Raw genomic sequence first — 26,285 nt, 5'->3', positions numbered from 1 at the left:
CGATCAAGCACCGAAACTATGGCACCTCCGAGTTCGAGCACACGTTCAGCTCGATGACGATCCCCGGACTCCGATCCAGCAAAGTGTCGGGGAAGAGTTTCGTCAGCACGACGGCGTGGTGACGATTTTGATGAACTACAGCAGCAGGGCTTCGCCTAAACTCCGCTACAGTATTATCGAGGAATATGGTGGCAGGGGGCACCGCACACGGCTAAGGAATAGATCACGTGGATCAACTTGTGTCAACTTGTGTGTCTTTGGGGTGCCTCTACCTCAGTATATAAAGGAGCCAAGGGGGAAGGGGGCGCCGGCCAAGAGAGAGAGGCGCAGAAGGAGTCCTACTCCTACCGGGAGTAGGACTCCCCCCCCCCAATCCTATTCCAACTAGGATTCCCAAGGGGGAAAGAGGGAGAGGGGTGGCCGGCCACCTCTCCTAGTCCTGATAGGACTAGGGGAAGGGGGGAGGCGCGCAGCCCCCTTGGGCTGCCCCTTTCTCCTTTCCACTAAGGCCCATGAAGGCCCATATGGCTCCCGGGGGGTTCCGGTAACCTCCCGGTAACCCGGTAAAATCCCGATTTCACCCGGAACACTTCCGATGTCCAAACATAGGCTTCCAATATATCAATCTTTATGTTTCGACCATTTCGAGACTCCTCGTCATGTCCGTGATCACATCCGGGACTCCGAACAACCTTCGGTACATCAAAATGCATAAACTCATAATATAACTGTCATCGTAACCTTAAGCGTGCGGACCCTACGGGTTCGAGAACAATGTAGACATGACCGAGACACGTCTCCGGTCAATAACCAATAGCGGGACCTGGATGCCCATATTGGCTCCTACATATTCTACGAAGATCTTTATCGGTCAGACCGCATAACAACATACGTTGTTCCTTTTGTCATCGGTATGTTACTTGCCCGAGATTCGATCGTCGGTATCCAATACCTAGTTCAATCTCGTTACCGGCAAGTCTCTTTACTCGTTCCGTAATACATCATCTCACAACTAACATATTAGTTGTAATGCTTGCAAGGCTTATGTGATGTGTATTACCGAGAGGGCCCAGAGATACCTCTCCGACAATCGGAGTGACAAATCCTAATCTCGAAATACGCCAACTCAACATCGACCATTGGAGACACCTGTAGTACTCCTTTATAATCACCCAGTTACGTTGTGACGTTTGGTAGTACCCAAAGTGTTCCTCCGGCAGACGGGAGTTGCATAATCTCATAGTCATAGGAACATGTATAAGTCATGAAGAAAGCAATAGCAACATACTAAACGATCGTGTGCTAAGCTAATGGAATGGGTCATGTCAATTAGATCATTCAACTAATGATGTGACCTCGTTAATCAAATAACAACTCATTGTTCATGGTTAGGAAACATAACCATCTTTGATTAACGAGCTAGTCAAGTAGAGGCATACTAGTGACACTTTGTTTGTCTATGTATTCACACATGTATTATGTTTCCGGTCAATACAATTCTAGCATGAATAATAAACATTTATCATGAAATAAGGAAATAAATAATAACTTTATTATTGCCTCTAGGGCATATTTCCTTCAGTCTCCCACTTGCACTAGAGTCAATAATCTAGTTCACATCGCCATGTGATTTAACACCAATATTCATATCTGTATATGATTAACACCCATAGTTCACATCATCATGTGACCAACATCCAAAGGGTTTACTAGAGTCAATAATCTAGTTCACATCGCTATGTGATTAACACCCAAAGAGTACTAAGGTGTGATCATGTTTTGCTCGTGAGAGAAGCTTAGTCAACGGGTCTGTCACATTCAGAGCCGTATGTATTTTGCAAATATTTTATGTCCACAATGCTCTGCACGGAGCTACTCTAGCTAATTGCTCCCACTTTCAATATGTATCCAGGTTGAGATTTAGAGTCATCTGGATCAGTGTAAAAGTTTGCACTGATGTAACTTTTACAACAAACTCTTTTATCACCTCCATAATCGAGAAACATCTCCTTAGTCCTTACTAAGGATATTCTTGACCAATGTCCAGTGATCTACTCCTAGATCACTATTGTACTCCCTTGCCAAATCCAGAGCAAGGTATACAATAGGTCTGGTACATAGCAGAGCATACTTTATAGAACCTATGACTGAGGCATAGGGAATGACTTTTCATTCTCTTTCTATTTTCTGCTGTGGTCGGGATTTGATTCTTACTCAATTTCATACCTTTGCAACATAGACAAGAACTCTTTCTTTGACTGTTCCGTTTTGAACTATTTCAAAATCTTGCCAAGGTATGTACTCATTGAAAATCTTATCAAGCGTCTTGATCTATCTCAATAGATCTTGATGCTCAATATGTAAGTAGCTTTTACTGAGGTCTTTTCTTTTTAAAGAACTCCTTTAAAACACTCCTTTATGCTTTGCAGAAAAATTCTACATCATTTCTAATCAACAATATGTCACTCACATATACTAATCAGAAAGGCTGTAGTGCTCCCACTCACTTTATTGTAAATACAGGCTTCATCGTAAGTCCATATAAAACTATATGCTTTGATCAACTTATCAAAGCGTATATTCCAACTCCGAGATGCTTGCCCCATTCCATAGATGGATCGCTGGAGCTTGCACATTTTGTTAGCATCTTTAGGATTGACAAAACCTTCTAGTTGCATCATATACAACTCTTCTTTAATAAATCCATTAAGGAATGCAGTTTTGACATCCATTTGCCAGATTTCATAAAATGTGGCAATTGCTAACATGATTCAGACAGACTTAAGCATCGATACGAGTGAGAAAATCTCATCGTATTCAACACCTTTGAACTTTGTTGAAAACCTTTTGCAACAAGTCGAGCTTAGTGGATAGTAACACTACTATCAGTGTCTGTCTTCCTCTTGAAGATCCATTTATTTAACATGGCTTGCTGATCATCGAGCAAGTCAATCAAAGTCCATACTTTGTTCTCATACATGGATTCCATCTCAGATTTCATGGCTTCAAGCCACTTTGCGGAATCTGGGCTCACCATCGCTTCTTCATAGTTCGTAGGTTCATCATGATCTAGTAGCATGACTTCCAGAACATGATTACTACACCACTCTGGTGCGGATCTTACTCTGAAAGACCTACGAGGTTCTGTAGTAACTTGATCTGAAGTTTCATGATCAATATCATTAGCTTCCTCACTAATTGGTGTATTTGTCACAGGAACTAATTTCTGTGATAAACTACTTTCCAATAAGGGAGCAGGTACAGTTACCTCATCAAGTTCTACTTTCCTCCCACTCACTTCTTTCGAGAGAAACTCCTTCTCTGGAAAGGATCCATTTTAGCAATGAATATCTTGCCTTCGGATCTGTGATAGAAGGTGTACCCAACAGTTTCCTTTGGGTATCATATGAAGTCATATTTCTCCGATTTGGGTTCGAGCTTATCAGGTTGAAGCTTTTTCACATAAGCATCGCAGCCCCAAACTTTAAGAAACGACAACTTTGGTTTCTTGCCAAACCACAGTTCATAAGGCGTCGTCTCAACGGATTTTGATGGTGCCCTATTTAACGTGAATGCAGCTGTCTTTAATGCATAACCCCAAAATGATAGTGGTAAATCGGTAAGAAACATCATAGGTTGCACCATATCCAATAAAGTACAATTATGACGTTCGGACACACCATTGTGGTGTTCCAGGTGGCATGAGTAGTGAAACTATTTCACATTGTTTTTTTTACTGAAGGCCAAACTCGTAACTCAAATACTCTTCTCTACGATCAGATCGTAGAAACTTTATTTTCTTGTTACGATGATTTTTCACTTCACTCTGAAATTCTTTGAACTTTTCAAATGTTTCAGACTTGTGTTTCATTAAGTAGATATACTCATATCTGCTCAAATCATCTGTGAAGATCAGAAAATAATGATACTTGCCACGGGCATCAACACTCATTGGATTGCATACATCGGTATGTATTATTTCCAATAAGTCAGTAGCACGTTCCATTGTTCTGGAGAACAGAGTTTTAGTCATCTTGCCCAAAAGGCACGGTTCGCAAGCATCAAATGATTCATAACCAAGTGATTCCGAAAATCCATCTTTATGGAGTATCTTCATGCGCTTTACACCGATATGACCCAAACGGCAGTGCCACAAATAAGTTGCACTATCATTATTAACTTTGCATCTTTTGGTTTCAATATTATGAATATGTGTATCACTACGATCGAGATCCAATGAACCATTTTTCATTGTGTGTGTAACCATCTAAGGTTTTATTCATGTAAACAGAACAACAGTTTATTCTCTTACTTAAATGAATAACCGTATTGCAATAAACATGATCAAATCATATTCATGCTCAACGCTAACACCAAATAACACTTATTTAGGTTCAACACAAATCCCGAAAGTATAGGAAGTGTGCGATGATGATCATATCAATCTTGGAACCACTTCCAACAAACATCGTCACTTCACCCTTAACTAGTCTCTGTTTATTCTGCAACTCCCGTTTCGAATTACTAATCTTAGCAACCGAACAAGTATCAAATACTCAGGGGCTACTATAAACACTAGTAAGGCATACATCAATAATCTGTATATCAAATATACCCTTGTTCACTTTGCCATCCTTCTTATCCACCAAATATTCAGGGCATTTACGCTTCCAGTGACCATTTCCTTTGCAGTGTAAACACTCAGTTTCAGGCTATGGTTCAGCTTTGGGCTTCTTCGCAGGAGTGACAACTTGCTTGTCTTCCCACTTGAAGTTCCCTTTCTTTCCCTTTGCCCTTCTCTTGAAACTAGTGATCTTGTTAACCATCAACACTTGATGCTCTTTCTTGATTTCTACCTTCGTTGATTTCAGCATCACGAAGAGCTTGGGAATCGTTTTCGTCATCCCTTGCATACTATAGTTCATCACGAAGTTCTAGTAACTTAGTGATGGTGACTAGAGAATTCTGTCAATCACTATCTTATCTGGAAGATTAACTCCCACTTGATTCAAGCGATTGAAGTACCCAGACAATCTGAGTACATGCTCACTAGTTGAGCGATTCTCCTCCATCTTTTAGCTATAGAACTTGTTGGAGACTTCATATCTCTCAACTCGGGTATTTGCTTGAAATATTAACTTCAACTCCAGGAACATCTCATATGATCCATGACGTTCAAAACGTCTTTGAAGTCCCGATTCTAAGCCGTTTAAGCATGGTGCACTAAACTATCAAGTAGTCATCATATTGAGCCAGCCAAACGTTCATAACGTCTGCATCTGCTCCTGCAATAGGTCTGTCACCTAGCGGTGCATCAAGGACATAATTCTTCTGTGCAGCAATGAGGATAAACCTCAGATCACGGATCAAATCCGCATCATTGCTACTAACATTTTTCAACACAATTTTTCTCTAGGAACATATCAAAATAAACACAGGGAAGCAACAACGCGAGCTATTGATCTACAACATAATTTGCAAAATACTATCAGGACTAAGTTCATGATAAATTAAAGTTCAATTAATCATATTACTTAAAGAACTCCCACTTAGATAGACATCCCTCTAATCTTCTAAGTGATCACGTGATCCAAATCAACTAAACCATGACCGATCATCACGTGAAATGGAGTAGTTTTCAATGGTGAACATCGTTTATGTTGATCATATCTACTATATGATTCACGCTCGACCTTTCGGTCTCCGTGTTCCGAGGCCATATCTGCATATGCTAGACTCGTCAAGTTTAACCTGAGTATTCTGCGTGTGCAAAAACTGGCTTGCACCCGTTGTAGATGGACGTAGAGCTTATCACACCCGATCATCACGTGGTGTCTGGGCACGACGAACTTTGGCAACGGTGCATACTCAGGGAGAACACTTCTTGATAATTTAGTGAGAGATCATCTTATAATGCTACCGTCAATCAAAGCAAGATAAGATGCATAAAAAGATAAACATCACATGCAATCAATATAAGTGATATGATATGGCCATCATCATCTTGTGCTTGTGATCTCCATCTCCGAAGCACCGTCATGATCACCATCGTCACCGGCGCGACACCTTGATCTCCATCGTAGCATCGTTGTCGTCTTGCCAATCTTATGCTTTCACGACTATCACTACCGTTTAGTAATAAAGTAAAGCATTACATCGCGATTGCATTGCATACAATAAAGCGACAACCATATGGCTCCTGCCAGTTGCCGATAACTTGGTTACAAAACATGATCATCTCATACAATAAAATTTAGCATCATGCCTTGACCATATCACATCACAACATGCCCTGCAAAAACAAGTTAGACGTCCTCTACTTTGTTGTTGCATGTTTTACGTGGCTGCTACGGGCTTAAGTAAGAACCAATCTCACCTACGCATCAAAACCACAACGATAGTTTGTCAAATAGACTCTGTTTTAACCTTCGCAAGGACCGGGCGTAGCCATACTTGGTTCAACTAAAGTTGGAGAGACAGTCGCCCGCAAGCCATCTCTGTGCAAAGCACGTCGAGGGAACCGGTCTCGCGTAAGCGTACGCGTAAGGTTGGTCTGGGTCGTCTCGTCCAACAATACCGCCGAACCAAAGTATGACATGCTGGTAGGCAGTATGACTTGTATCGTCCACAACTCACTTGTGTTCTACTCGTGCATATAACATCAACATCAATAACCTAGGCTCGGATGCCACTGTTAGGTTTCGTAGTAATTTCAAAAAATTTCCTACGCACACGCAAGATCATGTGATGCATAGCAACGAGGGGAGAGTATTGTCTACGTACCCAACGCAGACCGACTGCGGAAGCGATGACACGACGTAGAGGAAGTAGTCGTACGTCTTCTCGATCCAACCGATCAAGCACCGAAACTACGGCACCTCCGAGTTCGAGCACACGTTCAGCTCGATGACGATCCCCGGACTCCGATACAGCAAAGTGTCGGGGAAGAGTTTCGTCAGCACGACGGCGTGGTGACGATTTTGATGAACTACAGTAGCAGGGCTTCGCCTAAACTCCGCTACAGTATTATCGAGGAATATGGTGGCAGGGGGCACCGCACACGGCTAAGGAATAGATCACGTGGATCAACTTGTGTCAACTTGTGTGTCTTTGGGGTGCCTCTACCTCAGTATATAAAGGAGCCAAGGGGGAAGGGGGCGCCGGCCAAGAGAGAGAGGCGCAGAAGGAGTCCTACTCCTACCGGGAGTAGGACTCCCCCCCAATCCTATTCCAACTAGGATTCCCAAGGGGGAAAGAGGGAGAGGAGTGGCCGGCCACCTCTCCTAGTCCTGATAGGACTAGGGGAAGGGGGGAGGCGCGCAGCCCCCTTGGGCTGCCCCTTTCTCCTTTCCACTAAGGCCCATGAAGGCCCATATGGCTCCCGGGGGGTTCCGGTAACCTCCCGGTAACCCGGTAAAATCCCGATTTCACCCGGAACACTTCCGATGTCCAACCATAGGCTTCCAATATATCAATCTTTATGTCTCGACCATTTCGAGACTCCTCGTCATGTCCGTGATCACATCCGGGACTCCGAACAACCTTCGGTACATCAAAATGCATAAACTCATAATATAACTGTCATCGTAACCTTAAGCGTGCGGACCCTACGGGTTCGAGAACAATGTAGACATGACCGAGACACGTCTCCGGTCAATAACCAATAGCGGGACCTGGATGCCCATATTGGCTCCTACATATTCTACGAAGATCTTTATCGGTCAGACCGCATAACAACATACGTTGTTCCTTTTGTCATCGGTATGTTACTTGCCCGAGATTCGATCGTCGGTATCCAATACCTAGTTCAATCTCGTTACCGGCAAGTCTCTTTACTCGTTCCGTAATACATCATCTCACAACTAACATATTAGTTGTAATGCTTGCAAGGCTTATGTGATGTGTATTACCGAGAGGGCCCAGAGATACCTCTCCGACAATCGGAGTGACAAATCCTAATCTCGAAATACGCCAACTCAACATCGACCATTGGAGACACCTGTAGTACTCCTTTATAATCACCCAGTTACGTTGTGACGTTTGGTAGTACCCAAAGTGTTCCTCCGGCAGACGGGAGTTGCATAATCTCATAGTCATAGGAACATGTATAAGTCATGAAGAAAGCAATAGCAACATACTAAACGATCGTGTGCTAAGCTAATGGAATGGGTCATGTCAATCAGATCATTCAACTAATAATGTGACCTCATTAATCAAATAACAACTCATTGTTCATGGTTAGGAAACATAACCATCTTTGATTAACGAGCTAGTCAAGTAGAGGCATACTAGTGACACTTTGTTTGTCTATGTATTCACACATGTATTATGTTTCCGGTCAATACAATTCTAGCATGAATAATAAACATTTATCATGAAATAAGGAAATAAATAATAACTTTATTATTGCCTCTAGGGCATATTTCCTTCAGCGCCCCCCTCTCCCTTGCCCCTATATATATGTGTGGGGGTGGGAGGGCAGCCATACCTTTGCCTTTGGTGCAGCCCTCCTCTCTCCCAAGTCCTTCTCCTCTCCCGTGGTGCTTGGCGAAGCCCTGCAGGATTGCCACGCTCCTCCACCACCACCACGCCGTTGTGCTGCTGCTAGATGGAGTCTTCCTCAACCTCTCCCTCTCTCCTTGCTTGATCAAGGCATGGGAGACGTCACCGGGATGTATGTGTGTTGAACGCGGAGGTGCCGTGCGTTCGGCACTTGGTCATCGGTGATTTGGATCACGACGAGTACGACTCCATCAACCCCGTTCACTTGAACGCTTCCGCTTAGCGATCTATAAAGGTATGTAGATGCACTCTCCTTCCCCTCGTTGCTAGTTTCTCCATAGATAGATCTTGGTGACACGTAGGAAAATTTTGAATTTCTGCTATGTTCCCCAACAGTGGCATCATGAGCTAGGTCTATTGCGTAGATTCTATGCACGAGTAGAACACAAAGTAGTTGTGAGCGTTGATTTTGTTCAATATGCTTGCCGTTACTAGTCTTATCTTGATTCGGCGGCATCGTGGGATGAAGCGGCCCGGACCAAACTTACACGTACGCTTATGTGAGACCGGTTCCACCGACAAACATGCACTAGTTGCATTAGGTGGCTGGCGGGTGTCTGTCTATCCCACTTTAGTCGGATCGGATTCGATGAACAGGGTCCTTATGAAGGGTAAATAGCAATTGGCATATCACATTGTGGTCTTTGCATAGGTAAGAAACGTTCTTGCTAGAAACCCATAGCAGCCACGTAAAACATGCAACAACAATTAGAGGACGTCTAACTTGTTTTTGCAGGGTATGCTATGTGATGTGATATGGCCAAAGGATGTGATGAATGATATATGTGATGTATGAGATGATCATGTTCTTGTAATAGGAATCACGACTTGCATGTCGATGAGTATGACAACCGGCAGGAGCCATAGGAGTTGTCTTAATTTATTTATGACCTGCGTGTCAACATAAACGTCATGTAATTACTTTACTTTATTGCTAACCGTTAGCTATAGTAGTAGAAGTAATAGTTGACGAGACAACTTCAAGAAGACACGATGATGGAGATCACGATGATGGAGATCATGGTGTCATGCCGGTGACGATGATGATCATGGAGCCCCGAAGATGGAGATCAAAAGGAGCAAAGTGATGATGGCCATATCATGTCACTATTTGATTGCATGTGATGTTTATCATGTTTATGCATCTTGTTTGCTTAGAACAACGGTAGTAAATAAGATGATCCCTCATTAAAATTTCAAGAAGGTGTTCCCCCTAACTGTGCACCGTTGCGACAGTTCGTTGTTTCGAAGCACCACGTGATGATCGGGTGTGATAGATTCTAACGTTCACATACAACGGGTGTAAAACAGATTTACACACGCGAAACACTTAGGTTGACTTGACGAGCCTAGCATGTACAGACATGGCCTCGGAACACAAGAGACCGAAAGGTCGAGCATGAGTCGTATGGTAGATATGATCAACGTGAAGATGTTCACCGATGATGACTAGTCCGTCTCACGTGATGATCGGACACGGCCTAGTTGACTCGGATCATGTAATCACTTAGATGACTAGAGGGATGTCTATCTGAGTGGGAGTTCATAAGATGAACTTAATTATCCTAAACATAGTCAAAAGGTCTTCGCAAATTATGTCATAGCTCGCGCTTCAGTTCTACTGTTTAGTTATCTTCCTAGAGAAAATTTAGTTGAAAGTTGATAGTAGCAATTATGCGGACTAGGTCTGTAAACTGAGGATTGTCCTCATTGCTTCATAGAAGGCTTATGTCCTTAATGCACCGCTTAGTGTGCTGAACCTCGAACATTGTCTGTGGATGTTGCGAACATCTGACATACACATTTTGATAACTACGTGATAGTTCAGTTAAACGGCTTAGAGTTGAGGCACCGAAGACGTTTTTGAAACGTCGCGAAACATATGAGATGTTTCGAGGGCTGAAATTGGGATTTCAGGCTCGTGCCCACGTCAAGAGGTATAAGACCTCCGACGATTTTCTTAGCCTACAAACTAAGGAGAAAAGCTCAATTGTTGAGCTTGTGCTCAGATTGTCTGAGTACAACAATCGCTTGAATCGAGTGGGAGTTGATCTTCCAGATGAAATAGTGATGGTTCTCCGAAGTCATTACCACCAAGATGCTTGAGCTTTGTGATGAACTATAATATATCAGGGACATATATGATGATCCTTGAGATATTTGCGATGTTTGACACCACAAAAGTAGAAATCAAGAAGGAGCATCAATTGTTGATGGTTGGTGAAACCACTAGTTTCAAGAAGGGCAAGGGCACGAAGGGATACTTCATGAAAGGGCAATTCAGCTGCTGCTCTAGTGAAGAAACCCAAGGTTGAACCCAAACCCGAGACTAAGTGCTTCTGTAATAAGGGGAATAGCCACTGGAGCAGAATTACCCTAGATACTTGGTAGATGAGAAGGCTGGCAAGGTCGATAGAAGTATATTGGATATACATTGTGTTGATGTGTACTTTACTAGTACTCCTAGTAGCACCAGGGTATTAGATACCGGTTCGGTTGCTAAGTGTTAGTAACTCGAAATAAAAGCTACGGAATAAACGGGGACTAGCTAAAGGTGAGCTGACGATATGTGTTGGAAGTGTTTCCAAGGTTGATATAATCAAGCATCGCACGCTCCCTCTACCATCGAGATTGGTATTAAAACCTAAATAATTGTTATTTGGTGTTTGCGTTGAGCATAGACATGATTGGATTATGTCTATCGCGATACAGTTATTCATTTAAGGAGAATAATGGTTACTCTGTTTATTTGAATAATACCTTCAATGGTCTTGCACCTAAAATGAATGGTTTATTGAATCTCGATCATAGTGATACACATGTTCATGCCAAAAGATATAAGATAGTAATGATAGTACCACCTACTTGTGGCACTGCCACTTAAGTCATATCGGTATAAAACGCATGAAGAAGCTCCATGTTGATGGATCTTTGGACTCACTCATTTTTGAAAGGATTGAGACATGCGAACCATGTTTGTTGGTAGATATGCATGAAGAAACTCTATGCAAATGGACCGTTTGGACTCACTTGATTTTGAATCACTTGAGACATGCAAATCATACCACATGGGCAAGATGACTGAAAGCCTCGTTTTTAGTAAAATGGAACTAGAAAGCAACTTGTTGGAAGTAATACATTTTGATGTGTGCAGTCCAATGAGTGCTGAGGCGTGTAGTGGATATCGTTATGTTCTTACTTCACAGATGATTTGAGTAGATATTGAGTATATTTACTTGATGAATCACGAGTCTGAATTATTGAAAGGTTCAAGTAATTTCAGGGTGAAGTTGAAAGATCGTCGTGACAAGAGGATAAAATGTCTATGATATGATCATAGAGATGAATATCTGAATTACGAGTTTGGCACAGAATTAAGACATTGTGGAAATTGTTTCACAACTAATACAGCCTGGAACACCATAGTGTGATGGTGTGTCCGAACATCATAACTGCACCCTATTGGATATCATGCATACCATGATGTCTCTTATCGAATTACCACGATAGTTTATGGGTTAGGCATTAAAGACAACCACATTCACTTTAAATAGGGCACCACGTAATTCCAATGAGATGACACCATATGAACTATGGTTTAGAGAAAGCTAAGCTGTCATTTCTTAGAAGTTTGGGGCTGCGACGCTTATGTGAAAAGGTTTCAGGCTGATAAGCTCGAACCCAAAGCGGATAAATGCATCTTCATAGGACACCCAAAACAGTTGGGTATACCTCCTGTCTCAGAACCGAAAGCAATAAGGGATTGTTTCTAGAATCGGGTCCTTTCTTGAGGAAAAGTTTCTCTCGAAATAATTGAGTGGGAGGATGGTGGAGACTTGATAAGGTTGTTGAACCGTCTCTTCAACTAGTGTGTGGCAGGGCACAGGAAGTTGTTCCTGTGGCACCTACACCAATTGAAGTGGAGGCTTATGATAGTGATCATGAAACTTCAGATCAAGTCACTACCAAACCTCGTGGGATGACAAGGATGCGTACTACTTCAAAGTGGTACGTAATCCTGTCTTGGAAGTCATGTTGCTAGACAATAATGAACCTATGAGCCATGGAGAAGCGATGGTGGGCCTGGATTCCAAAATGGCTCGAGGCCATATAATCCGAGAGAGGATCCATATATGAAAACAAAGTGTAGACTTTGGAAGAACTACTTGTTGGTCGTAAGGCTGTTAGGTACATATGGATTTTAAAAGGAAGACGGACAATGATGGTAAGTATCACCATTAAGAAAGCTCGACTTGTCGTTAAGATGTTTTCCGACAAGTTCAAGGAGTTGACTGCGATGAGACTTTCTCACTCGTAGCGATGCTAAGAGTCTGTTGGAATTATATTAGCGATTACTGCATTATTTATGAAATCTTGCAGATAGGATGTCAAAACATTGTTTCCTCGACGATTTTCTTGAGGAAAGGTTGTATGTGATACAACTGGAAGGTTTTGTTAATCCTGAAAGATGCTAATAGGTATGCAAAGCTCCAGCAATCCTTCTAAGGACTGGAGTAAGCATCTCGGAGTTGGAATGTATGCTTAGATAAGATGATCAAAGTTTTGGGTTTATACAAAGTTTATGAGAAACTTGTATTTCCAAAGAAGTGAGTGGGAGCACTATAGAATTTCTGATAAATATATGTTGTTGACATATTGTTGATCAGAAATGACGTAGAATTTCTGGAAAGCATATAGGGTTATTTGGAAAGTGTTTTTCAATGGAAAGCCTGGATTAAGCTACTTGAACATTGAGCATCAAGATCTATAAGGATAGATCAAAACGCTTAATGGTACTTTCAAATGAGCACATACCTTGACATGATCTAGAAGGTGTTCAAGATGGACCAGTCAAAGAAGGAGTTCTTGCCTGAGTTGTAAGGTATGAAGTTAGCTCGACCACGGCAGAAGAAAGAGGAAGGACGAAGGTCGTCCCCTATGCTTTTATCATAGGCTCTCTACAGTATGCTATGCTGTGTACCGCACCTGAAGTGTGCCTTGCCATGAGTTAGTCAAGGGGTATAAGAGTGATCTAAGAATGGATCACAGACAGTGGTCAAAGTTATCCTTAGTAACTAGTGGACTAAGGAATTTTCTCGATTATGGAGGTGGTAAAAGAGTTCGTCGTAAAGGGTTACGCCGATGCAAGCTTAACACCTATCCGGATAGCTCTGATTAGAGATACTGGATACGTATAATGGAGCAACAATTTAGAATAGCTCCAAGTAGAACAGTTATTTGAAATGGCTCCAAATGTAGCGTAGTAGTTGCATCTACAAGATGACATAAGAAATTTGCGAAGTACATACGGATCTGAAAGATTCAGACCCGTTGACTATAACATCTCTCACAAGCATAACATGATCAAACCCAGAACTCATCGAGTGTTAATCACATGGTAATGTGAACTAGATTATTGACTCTATAAACTCTTTGGGTGTTAGTCACATGGGGATGTGACCTTGAGTGTTAATCACATATCGATGTGAACTGGATTATTGACTCTAGTGCAAGTGGGATACTGTTGGAAATATGCCCTGGAGGCAATAATAAATTAGTTATTATTATATTTCCTTGTTCATGATAATCGTTTATTATCCATGCTAGAATTGTATTGATAGGAAACTCAGATACATGTGTGGATACATAGACAACACCATGTCCCTAGTAAGCCTCTAGTTGACTAGCTCATTGATCAATGGATGGTCACAGTTTCCTGACCATGGACATTGGATGTCATTGATAACGGGATCACATCATTAGGAGAATGATGTGATGGACAAGACCCAATCCTAAGCCTAGCACAAGATCATGTAGTTCGTATGCTAAAGCTTTTCTAATGTCAAGTATCATTTCCTTAGACCATGAGATTGTGCAACTCCCGGATACCGTAGGAGTGCTTTGGGTGTGCCAAACGTCACAATGTAACTGGGTGGCTATAAAGGTACACTACAGGTATCTCCGAAAGTGTCTGTTGGGTTGGCACGAATCGAGACTGGGATTTGTCACTCCGTGTGATGGAGAGGTATCTCTAGGCCCACTAGATAGGACATCATCATAATGTGCACAATGTGATCAAGGAGTTGATCATGGGATGATGTGTTACGGAACGAGTAAAGAGACTTGCCGGTAACGAGATTGAACAAGGTATCGGGATACCGACGATCGAATCTCGGGCAAGTATTGTACCGATAGACAAAGGGAATTGTATACGGGATTGATTAAGTCCTTGACATCGTGGTTCATCCGATGAGATCATCGTGGAACATGTGGGAGCCAACATGGGTATCCAGATCCCGCTATTGGTTATTGACCGGAGAACGTCTCGGTCATGTCTGCATGTCTCCCGAACCCGTAGGGTCTACACACTTAAGGTTCGATGACGCTAGGGTTATAAAGGAAGTTTGTATGTGGTTACCGAATGTTGTTTGGAGTCCCGGATGAGATCCCGGATGTCACGAGGAGTTCCGGAATGGTCCGGAGGTAAAGATTTATATATGGGAAGTCCTGTTTTGGTCACCGGACAAGTTTCGGGGTCACCAGTATTGTACCGGGACCACTGGAAGGGTCCCGGGGGTCCACCGGGTGGGGCCACCTGCCCCGGGGGGGCACATGGGCTGTAAGGGGGTGCGCCTTGGCCTATATGGGCCAAGGGCACCAGCCCCAAGAGGCCCATGCGCCAAGGGATAAGGAAAGGAAGAGTCCTAAAGGGGGAAGGCACCTCCGAGGTGCCTTGGGGAGGAGGGACTCCTCCCTAGCTGCACCCTTCCTTGGAGGAAGGGCCCAGGCTGCGCCCCCCCTCTCCCTTGCCCCTATATATATGTGTGGGGGTGGGAGGGCAGCCATACCTTTGCCTTTGGTGCAGCCCTCCCCTCTCCCAAGTCCTTCTCCTCTCCCGTGGTGCTTGGCGAAGCCCTGCAGGATTGCCACGCTCCTCCACCACCACCACGCCGTTGTGTTGCTGCTGGATGGAGTCTTCCTCAACCTCTCCCTCTCTCCTTGCTGGATCAAGGCATGGGAGACGTCACCGGGCTGTACGTGTGTTGAACGCGGAGGTGCCGTGCGTTCGGCACTTGGTCATCGGTGATTTGGATCACGACGAGTACGACTCCATCAACCCCGTTCACTTGAACGCTTCTGCTTAGCGATCTACAAGGGTATGTAGATGCACTCTCCTTCCCCTTGTTTCTAGTTTCTCCATAGATAGATCTTGGTGACACGTAGGAAAATTTTGAATTTCTGCTACGTTCCCCAACAGTATTTGTGGCAAAGCCACCATTCATAATTCTTTCATACATGTCACTCTTGGTTCATTGCATATCCCGGTACACCGCTAGAGGCATTCATATAGAGTCATCTTTCGTTCTAGAATCGAGTTGTAATCATTGAGTTGTAAATAAATAGAAGTGTGATGATCATCATTTTCTAGAGCATTGTCCCAAGTGAGGAATAAAAAAAGGGAAGGCCATAAAAAAGAGAAGGCCAAAAAAAAGAAAATAGAAAGGCCATAAAAAAAGAGAAGGCCCAAAAAATGAGAGAAAAAGAGAGAAGGGGCAATGGTACTATCCTTTGCCACACTTGTGCTTCAAAGTAGCAACATAATCCTCATGATAGAGAGTCTCTTGTTTTGTCACTTTCATATACTAGTGGGGAATTTTCATTATAGAACTTGGCTTGTATATTCCAACAATGGGCCTCCTCAAGTGCCCTAGGTCTTCGTGAGCAAGCAAGTTGGATGCACATCCACTTAGTTTTTTTGTTGAGCTTTCATACATTTATAGCTCTAGTGCATCCGTTGCATGGCAATCCCTACTCCTTGCATTGACATCAATTGATGGGAATCTCCCTAGCCCATTGATTAGCCACGTCGATGTGAGACTTTCTCCTTTTTGTCTTCTCCACATAACCCCCTCATTATATTCTATTCCACCCATAGTGCTATGTACATGGCTCATGCTCATATATTGCGTGAAAGTTTATAGGTTTGAGATTACTAAAGTATGGAACAATTGCTTGGCTTGTCATCGGGGTTGTGCATGATGAGAGCATTCTTGTGTGACGAAAATGGAGCATGACTAAACTATATGATTTTGTAGGGATGAACTTTCTTTGGCCATGTTATTTTGAGAAGACATGATTGCTTAGTTAGTATGCTTGAAGTATTATTATTTTTATGTCAATATGAACTTTTATCTTGAATTTTTCGGATCTGAATATTCATACCACAATTAAGAAGAATTACATTGAAATTATGCCAAGTAGCACTCCGCATCAAAAATTCTGTTCATTTACCTACTCGAGGACGAGTAGGAATTAAGCTTGGGGATGCTGATACGTCTCCAATGTATCTATAATTTTTTATGATACATGCTATTATATTATGTATTTTGGATGTTTATGGGCTTTATTATCCACTTTTATATTATTTTTGGGACTAACCTATTAACCCAGAGCCCAGTGCCAGTGCCAGTTTCTGTTTTTCCTTGTTTTAGAGTATCGCAGAAAAGGAAAATCAAACGGAGTCCAATTGACCTGAAACTTCACGGAACTTATTTTTGGACCAGAAGCAACCCGAGAGACTTGGATTCCACGTAAGGGAAGCAACAAGGAAGCCACGAGGCAGGGGGGCGCGCCCACCCCCCTGGGCGCGCCCTCCACCCTCGTGGGCCCCTTGTGGGCCCCCTGATGTACTTCTTCCGCCTATATATCTCCATATACCCTAAAACGATCGGGGAGCACAATAGATAGGGAGTTCCGCCGCCAGAAGCCTTCGTAGCCACCGAAAACCAATCTAGACCCGTTCCGGCACCCTGTCGGAGGGGGCAATCCCTCTCCGGTGGCCATCTTCATCATCCCGGTGCTCTCCATGACGAGGAGGGGGTAGTTCTCCCTCGGGGCTGAGGGTATGTACCAATAGCTATGTGTTTGATCTCTCTCTCTCTCTCTCGTGTTCTTGAGGTGGTACAATCTTGATGTATCGCGAGCTTTGCTATTATAGCTGGATCTTATGATGTTTTCTCCCCCCTCTACTCTCTTGTAATGGATTGAGTTTCCCCTTTGAAGTTATCTTATCGGATTGAGTCTTTAAAGAGTTGAGAACACTTGATGTATGTGTTTCCGTGCGTATCTGTGGTGACAATGGGATATCACGTGATTCACTTGATGTATGTTTTGGTGATCAACTTGCGGGTTTCGCCCATGAACCTATGCATAGGGGTTTCCACACGTTTTCGTCGTGATTCTCCGGTAGGAACTTTGGGGCACTCTTTGAGGTTCTATGTGTTGGTTGAATAGATGAATCTGAGATTGTATGATGCATATCGTATAATCATACCCACGGATACTTGAGGTGACATTGGAGTATCTAGGTGACATTAGGGTTTTGGTTGATTTGTGTCTTAAGGTGTTATTCTAGTACGAACTCTAGGGCTGTTCGTGACCCTTATAGGAATAGCCCAATTATGTTATTATTGTTGAGAGGACTTACACTAGTGAAAGTATGAACCCTAGGCCTTGTTTCCTAGCATTGCAATACCGTTTACGCTCACTTTTATCATTAGTTACCTTGCTGTTTTTATATTTTCAGATTACAAAAACTATTATCTACTATCCATATTGCACTTGTATCACCATCTCTTCGCCGAACTAGTGCACCTATACAATTTACCATTGTATTAGGTGTGTTGGGGACACAAGAGACTCTTTGTTATTTGGTTGCAGGGTTTCTTGAGAGAGACCATCTTCATCCTACGCCTCCTATGGATTGATAAACCTTAGGTCATCCACTTGAGGGAAATTTTCTACTGTCCTACAAACCTCTGCACTTGGAGGCCCAACAACGTCTATAAGAAGAAGGTTGTGTAGTAGACATCAGCAGGCGGCTTCAGATGCGCAGCAAAACCACTCAGAGTAAATTGCCTATAATCAGGATTTTGGATTGTTGGAAATATGAGCAAATTACTATGAGATTTAATCCGAATGAACACAAGATAAATCATGACAGCAATAGCAGAGATTAAACTAATCATGCGAACTAGCATAGTAGATGAACAGATCACATCTAGGGCACATACTAGAAACATGAATTCTACCACGATCTCGAACAGGACGGATAGAATCACATACGGTGCAGCGGGAGCAGCACCGCCGGCGTTGACGTTGTCGCCCATGTCGTCGAGGATGAGGTTGCCGAGGTCAGGGAAGAAGTCATCGTTCGCGAAGTCATCGCTGCCAGCAGTCGCGCGAGTGCGCTCCCCAAAAACCTGATCGCCCCTCTCCCGTACAGGATCACGAGAGGTGGGGTTCCGGAGGCCTGCTGTCCCTTCTCCCGGTGCACGCCAAAAGGAGGGATGGAGAAGACTTGCTTGGCGGCGCAATGATCTGGAACGGTGGTGAGAAACCATACGAAGCGGCGACGGCTAGGGTAGACGTCTGCCTGACTATATAGTGCGGGCGGGCCGGGTAGGTCGTGGGAGTAAACCCCACGTCCGAGTCATCACGATCCAAAAGAATCGGAAATGGTTTAGTAATTAATGCGTCCGTTAATTATTAATTAAGACAACGTGCATAGCTCCGTCCTCGGCTCGGCTCAATCCCGCGCGGCGCGGCGCGGTGAGCGAGGAGGAGGAGCGCGCGTGTAGGTCTCCTCTTCTCATGCTCATACAAGTGGTAGAAGAGCTAACCTGTGCAACTCTCTCTCAACTTCCGGGGTGGGACTAAACTTTAGTCTCACTCACTCCACTCACATGTGTGCATGAATGGGCCAAGAGAATTTCAGACTTTTAGTTGGGCTTTGGGCCAAAGGCCTACTAGCAAAATTCCAACATGACCCACCACCGACTCCACAGCTGTAACACAAAACCCCCAATCCGGGCGCCTCACTCCGAACCCTAGCTCACTCTCTCTCGCCGGCGTAGCTGTAGGCGTCTCTGGCTGGTGGAGGATCTTTGCCATCCTCGTCGGGAGGTGGAGTTGTGGTTGTCGCCGTCGTCAGAGTCTGAGAGGATGATCCTCCCCTTCATCTGGCGAACGGCTTTGTCCTGCCGCCGCTTCAACTTGGCGAGCCGAGCCGCCTCCGCCGCTGCCTCCTTCGCCTCGCGCTCTGACTGCTCTATGGTAAACCAGACACTAGTAGAAAAGGGGGCAAAGGTCCAGGCCGGGTCAACCCATTAGTCCCGGTTCAGTCACGAACCGGGACTAATGTGAGCATTGGTCCTGGTTCGTGCGGCTAAGGCATTAGTCCCGGTTCACCTGAGCCCTTTAGTCCCGGTTTGAGGCACGAACCGAGACTAAAGGGTGCGATGCCCTTTAGTCCCGGTTTGTGTCTCAAACCGGGACTAAAGATTAGACCTTTAGTCCCGGTTTGAGACACAAACCGGGACTAAAGGGTGCAATGCCCTTTAGTCCCGGTTTGTGTCTCAAACCGGGACTAAAGGTCCCATTTTCAAACTCTACCCCCCCGGTGGATCGCCTTTTTTGTTTTGAAAAAATCAAAAGAAAATGATAAAAACTTCAAAAAATAAAATCATTCGAGACGTAGTTATATTACTACATCTACTAGTTAGGAAAATTTAAAAACTTAAATTTGGACATGTTTTGCAAAAAATGTAGGGAAAATGTAAAACGGCTATAACTTTTGCCTACGATGTCGGAAAAAAACATATAATATATCAAAATGTTCAGAACGAAAATCCGCTCCCGATTTTGACCGCCTACGGCCTGTTTGCAAATTTTTAGAATCCTCAAATTCTAAAAGGAAAAAAAGCTATGCTCAAATTTCAGTTTTTTTTGAATTTTTGTTAAATCTGGTCAAACTATGGTCAAACTACTTATTCAAGAAGTATTAGTGTTACTAAATAATTATTCAATAATATTAGTGTTACTAAATAATTATTTCAGTTTTTTTTGAATTTTGGTCAAATATGGTCAAACAATGGTCAAACTACTTATTCAAGAAATATTAGTGTTACTAAATAATTATTTCAGTTTTTTTGAATTTTGGTCAAATCTGGTCAAACTGTGGTCAAACTAGGGTCAAACTACTTATTCAAGAAATATTAGTGTTACTAAATAATTATTGTTTTTTAGAACAATAGTTTCAAATTCAAACAGTGAAATTTGTGACTTCATGCTCAAGCTAAATTCCTGAGGGTTAATAGGATTGACATCTTACTATTGTCAGGAAAACAACAAGTGCAGACTTGGAAACGAGGGAGAATAGAACCAGGAAGTTAAGCGTGCTCAGACTGGAGTAGTGAGAGGATGGGCCGTTATGATTTGGAATGATTAGGGGTGATTAGAGATTAAAGGTTAAATTGAGCAGTGATGAGGGGTGATTAGAGATTAGAGGTTAAAATAATTCAGAAATTTAAAAATAAAAAAAAAATTGAAAAAAAAAATCATAAAATTTCCTTTAGTACCGGTTGGTGTTACCAACCGGGACTAAAGGTGGACCTCCAGGCAGCGGCCACGTGAAGGGCCTTTAGTCCCGGTTCGTATAAGAACCGGGACTAAAGGGGAGGCTTTAGTACCGACCCTTTAGTCCCGGTTCTTTAGTCCCGGTTCCAGAATCGGGACTAAAGGCCCTTATGAACCGGGACAAAAGGCCCTTTTTCTACTAGTGAGAGCGCCTTCGGGTTCTTCCACCGTAGGCGGCAAGCGTCCGTCTTTGCCGTCGTGAGTGATGGACGGTAGACCCAAGTGAGGAGTCGCTTGTCCTTGTCGGGCTCCATCGGCATACTACGGTAGCGGCGTCCTGCTGCCTCACGCAGCGGGCGGCGCGCGCCTCCAATTCCGGAGGTTGCGTGTGGGCCGGCGATGCGGGCACTAGCACCCACCACTACCCACGCAGAGCAGTGACCGGCGGGGAAAGGGAACGCCGCGGGGACGGAGCGGACGGCGCTGCCTTGACGAAGTTGCACGTGGGCCGGGAGGGGCCAGCTCTGGCTACCGCGCTACGCCGGGCCGGAGCTGCGGCAACACTGCAGATCCGGAGCAGCCCCCGATGTCCATCTTGAACCGCTTCAAGGCAATGCTAAGGGCCAGGTCCTCGTCGATGTCGGGGTCGAAGCCGGAGTGGCTGCCAGAGCTTGACATTGCGTCAGATTGGATCGAAATTGGAGAGGGAAGAGGAGAGGACGGAGGGAGAGAGAAGAGTGAGCTAGGGTTCCGAGCAAGGAGCCGGATTAGGGTTTTTTGTGGGACAATGGTGCGGTCGGTGGTGGGTCGGGCCTGCCAGCACCAACATGGTGGACTCACTTGGGCGACGTGGCGGGCGCACCCGCGTGTGCCTGGGTCGCCGCATATTGGATTTGAGGCGTCTGGATGGATAGATTTTTCATGACTGGCAAGTGTTCGGTCCGCCTGCTCGGGCGTTTGAGACGGGTCTAAGGCACCCGGTGGTACATGCTCTCACACGCGGTGATATTTCTTCCATGGCTCGACACACATACATTGTCGATAGTATTCCTGGGCGTTTAGATCACTAACGAGGCAGCGCTTGAGCGTCATACCATAACGCTATTGTGGGCATGCTGCTGATTTTTTTTTGAATCGGGCACGCTGCCATGGCAGACTTCAACATCACTCAGCAAAATCTCTCCTGGTAATTTTAATGATAAAAATCAGTCTGACAACACAGGAAACAGCAATGTGATGCCGCATCAGCCATCAAGACTGCACCCTAAGGTCTGATCTTCTCATTGCAGGAGATAAAATTTACTCTCACGCCTCATCCAAATGTTCAAAAGATCCAGGCTTGTCGAATGGAAACACAGCCCCGGGCATCGGAGTTTACCTCAATTTTATGCAGGATCAAAGGAGCATTCAAATTCCGATTCAAGCTCTGCTCCGGCCAACTCTCAAGGCAGGATCACAAACCCTTGTCCTTGCAGGCTGCAGCCAAGCACAACTCTTGCTTGTTGTCCGGCCAACGTTTCTCGCGGACAACCTTTCTCTTGCTGGACGATCAGAACAACTCTTGCGGATTACTACAGGTCCAGCGACAGTCTTCAGTCGTAGATGTTTCGTATCTGCTCACAATGTAGCTCATGAGGCTCTAAGTAGATATCTAGAACCTGTCTTTAGCTGTTTCGGTTCAACGACAATCTCTCCTCTTTCTACCTTAAATCTACAGGGTTCTGTACTACATGCTGTACATTATAGTTGAATGAATTTTGCGCCTTGGGCACCTTTCCCCGTTAAAAAAAGGGTATATGATGTCCAGAAATTTTGTTAAAATTGTCTGTTTCATGGTTGTCACTGTGAAGTACGCATCTCAAGGGCTCATCAAAGATTGTCGTTAACAAATGTGCTCTCTGTTCTTAGTACTGACAAATGTGCTCTCTGTTCTTAGTACTGACGACCAGCATGCACACATGGAAGTTCCCTCTCAAATCACTTCACCTAGATGACCTCCAAAAGGAAATCAACCACCACGCAACTTATCATAGTGACGGCCATTTTCAGTTAAACTATTCGAAACAAAGCAAAATATCTCCAAGAGGCAACCTATCCAATCTTCTCGAGTCATTCTAGGGGCGACAGCCCACAGGATTAGTATTTGAATAGATTACACAGCACTTGCCAGTAGGCCCATGATGAGGAATGATTATTACTATCAAACTAACACACGATGATGAGATCATCACCAGATTAACTTACTACGCGACTGCAAGTAGCACCATAACCCATTTATAAAGAGGCACCCGAATTACCAACTCTGGCTGATGATGGCTACATAGACAAAAACACGGCAAATCTAGCTGAGTAGCATTGACTACAACAAATGGGAAGTTGAATATAGTATTGTGACATAATATACAGATGTACTATTGATCCCTCCTATAAAAGGCCAGTGCGTACAAGGATATATAGTATCAGTTGTTTGTTCCCAGGGCCTTCCTCACACTGTAAGCATAGGAGAGCTACAGGGCTTCTTGCTCTTTGCGGCTTGCGTCCTTATGTCAGTGCTCAGCTTTCACATTGGAATCTCCATTAGGCAAAACATTTTGCGACTGAGCCAACCGCTTTGATTCCTGGACAAAAAGTGAGTTATTAAGAAACTAATGCACTAGAATACAGATAAGAGGATAAATAAACATTTAGGTCCAATGGACAGCCCAAATGACAAAGTTCAGGCGAGAGGGTCAACAACGGCAACGGAGACTAATAACACAAGAGCCATAGCTGGTGAAGATTTACAAACAATGCATTACTAACACAGAGCAAATGATGTCCTCAGATAAATTAATTCTTAAAACCAAGATCAGTGTTTTAAGTAGCAGATTCTAATCAAACACATATATCATGGTTCTAGTCTCACCAACTTAAGCTAACACTTCCAGAAGGCAAAGAAGATGAACTGAGCATTGTGACAACAGAAACATGAAACCACATTGTTCAAGCTCCTTACTAATGTAGTCAAATATAATTCACATTGTTTTCTTGTCCCGTTGGCAGATTGGTATTCAACATTTTTAATAAAGACACGTCTATCTTACTAACGCAGGCATATTTACACTTACAGCGGCAGAAGTAGCACGTATCTGCCTGTATGCTTCAATGTCTTCAGGAAAAGCTTCTTCAAGCTCCTCTAGAAGATGCTTCCTCAGACTCTGAAACAAACAGATGTATGATATTATTATGTCATTCCAATCAATTTGATTAGGGCCGGCAGCTACACGTTCATTCAATAAATGTTATACAGATACTGGATACAAAATCGCCACCTATCCATTCTTATACAGCTAGATAATACAGAGACAGGAATCTGCATGAGCAGTACAACAAACACAGGCCCCATATTTCACCTAAATTAAATCAGGGCCGGGAGTTAATTAGGAATAACACCAGGAAAAGCTTCGAAAATGAATTCCCAGCTATTTGTGACACTGATTGATCTTAACGAACCATAAACAAAAGTAGGCCTTACAGACAACGTTTCAATAAATGCTATACAGATACAGAGATGCTGGATACAAAATTGCCATCTATTCATTCTTATCCAGCTAAATAATACAGAGACAGGATTCTACATGGGCAGTACAACAAAGACTGGCACCACATTTCACCTAAATTTAATTAGAGATGACAGTCAATGGGAGTAACAACAGGGAAAGCTTTGATAATGAAAAGTATTGTTACCAACTGATCGGCTGCACTCTGTATACCATAACCAATTTGAGTGGATGGAGATGGAGTGATTTCATTTTTTCTTGGTAGTTGCCGTGGTGTAAGTAAATCACATAAATGAAGGCCCAATTCATGAAAGACAACATGTGTTTGCTTGATTTGTGGTTGGATGCCACTATATGGAAGATACAAGATGCGATAAAAAAAGCTCTGTGTTGGTTCCTTTTCACAGGGCATACAAAAAATGTATCCCCTTCAAATAACCAATATCATCTTATATCAGAAGCAGCATTCTTTTATACACGAACAGCTGTACCAATTGAAGATTTCATCAAAAAGTTCCCCTAAAAATAGACCAGAAAACTTTCTCACTGGTTTTAATCCATTGTACTCTACCATGCTACAAACTGTATCGAGCATATATCTATGGGCATGTTTGATTAATAGTGAAATTTTGGCACATTTTGAACAACAGTTTAAGCCATCCATACCTTGAAAGCATCGGTCTTGCCCTTGGTGATCTGGTTCTTGGCGATGCAGCTGTTGAGCACGTCCCGGGTGAACTCATCGGGGTTCTTCCCGTCATCGATCAAACTAACAACACACGCACCAATCAGAAAGACACAGTTCAGGCGAGAGGGTCAACAACAGCAAAGGAGCAATGGGGCAAGAGACAGAGACTAAACGATCTCACTTGACGACCTCCATGGGCACCTGGATGTTGCACCCTTCGGCGAGCTTCTGCATCGTGTCGAGCTCCGCCACCAGCGCGTTCCTGCATCGCCAGACAAGACCAAACCCTAAGGGATCCGCGCACGCAGAATAAGCCGCGGGAGGATAACGTGGTCGCGGGGGAGGTTTGCTGCGGGGGTACGGGGAGGCGAGGGAGCTCACAGGCGCTGGAGGAGGGGGAGCTGGGACGCGGAGCTGAAGGAGGAGACGTTGAGGTTGAGCTGGTGGAGCAGGCCCAGGGTCCTCTGGATCGAGGCCGTGACCTGCGCCAGGTTCTGCTTCGACGGGTCCTCCGGACGGTCGCCCCCTTGTACACCGTTACCGGAAGCGGCCGCAGCCGCTACGACGGCGGCGGTTGCGGCGGCGGAGGAGGAAGAGTTCGGGGCGGCGCTGTCCATGGCGAAATCGGAGGGGCAGAAGACGGCCGAACGGAAGGCCTCCACGGTTCGATTTGTAAATTCTTCTGTTTTTTTTAGAAAATGTAGTTCTTCTGGTAGGCCCAACTGACCAACAGATTACTGGGCCTACAGTATCAGGGGCTTTAAGATAAACTGTAGCCCACTCACTGCGCACCTTCGCTCTACTGGGCCGTCTTTTTTCTTCGGACATTTCGACCATTGAAAGCATTACTACATTTGCACCCAAAAAATGAACATTTTCACATAACTCTATGCTTAGGGATAAAAGTCCGGTAAATTTTAAAAATAAAATCCTACATTTTCCCACTAATAACAGACTAGCATTGATGTCACACTAACCTTGCGGAGCCAGGACTTTGCTCCTTTTATTTTGGTATAAAAGAATGGCCGCCCTCTCCAATTTCATTTAAAGAAATCAAGGTATTCAAATTTGCTTCTTGG

General features: G+C 43.9%; 1 protein-coding gene across 1 annotated transcript; it reads right to left on the bottom strand.

The window, feature by feature from the left end:
* Positions 1-23,073: 23,073 nt before the first annotated feature.
* Positions 23,074-25,870, bottom strand: LOC119302568 (mediator of RNA polymerase II transcription subunit 10b-like). The gene is made up of 5 exons (XM_037579605.1): positions 25,588-25,870; positions 25,388-25,468; positions 25,185-25,287; positions 24,087-24,176; positions 23,074-23,597 (listed from the first exon to the last, which is right to left on the bottom strand). Exons 1-5 carry the CDS (start codon positions 25,821-25,823, stop codon positions 23,526-23,528), a joined length of 582 nt encoding a protein of 193 aa, XP_037435502.1. The 5' UTR covers positions 25,824-25,870; the 3' UTR covers positions 23,074-23,525.
* Positions 25,871-26,285: the final 415 nt, after the last annotated feature.

This window comes from Triticum dicoccoides, chromosome 5A (assembly GCF_002162155.2).
Source record: "Triticum dicoccoides isolate Atlit2015 ecotype Zavitan chromosome 5A, WEW_v2.0, whole genome shotgun sequence".
Classification (NCBI taxonomy): domain Eukaryota; kingdom Viridiplantae; phylum Streptophyta; class Magnoliopsida; order Poales; family Poaceae; genus Triticum; species Triticum dicoccoides.
Note: the sequence above shows the minus strand (reverse complement) of the source record. Positions and strands in the feature narration are given on the sequence as shown.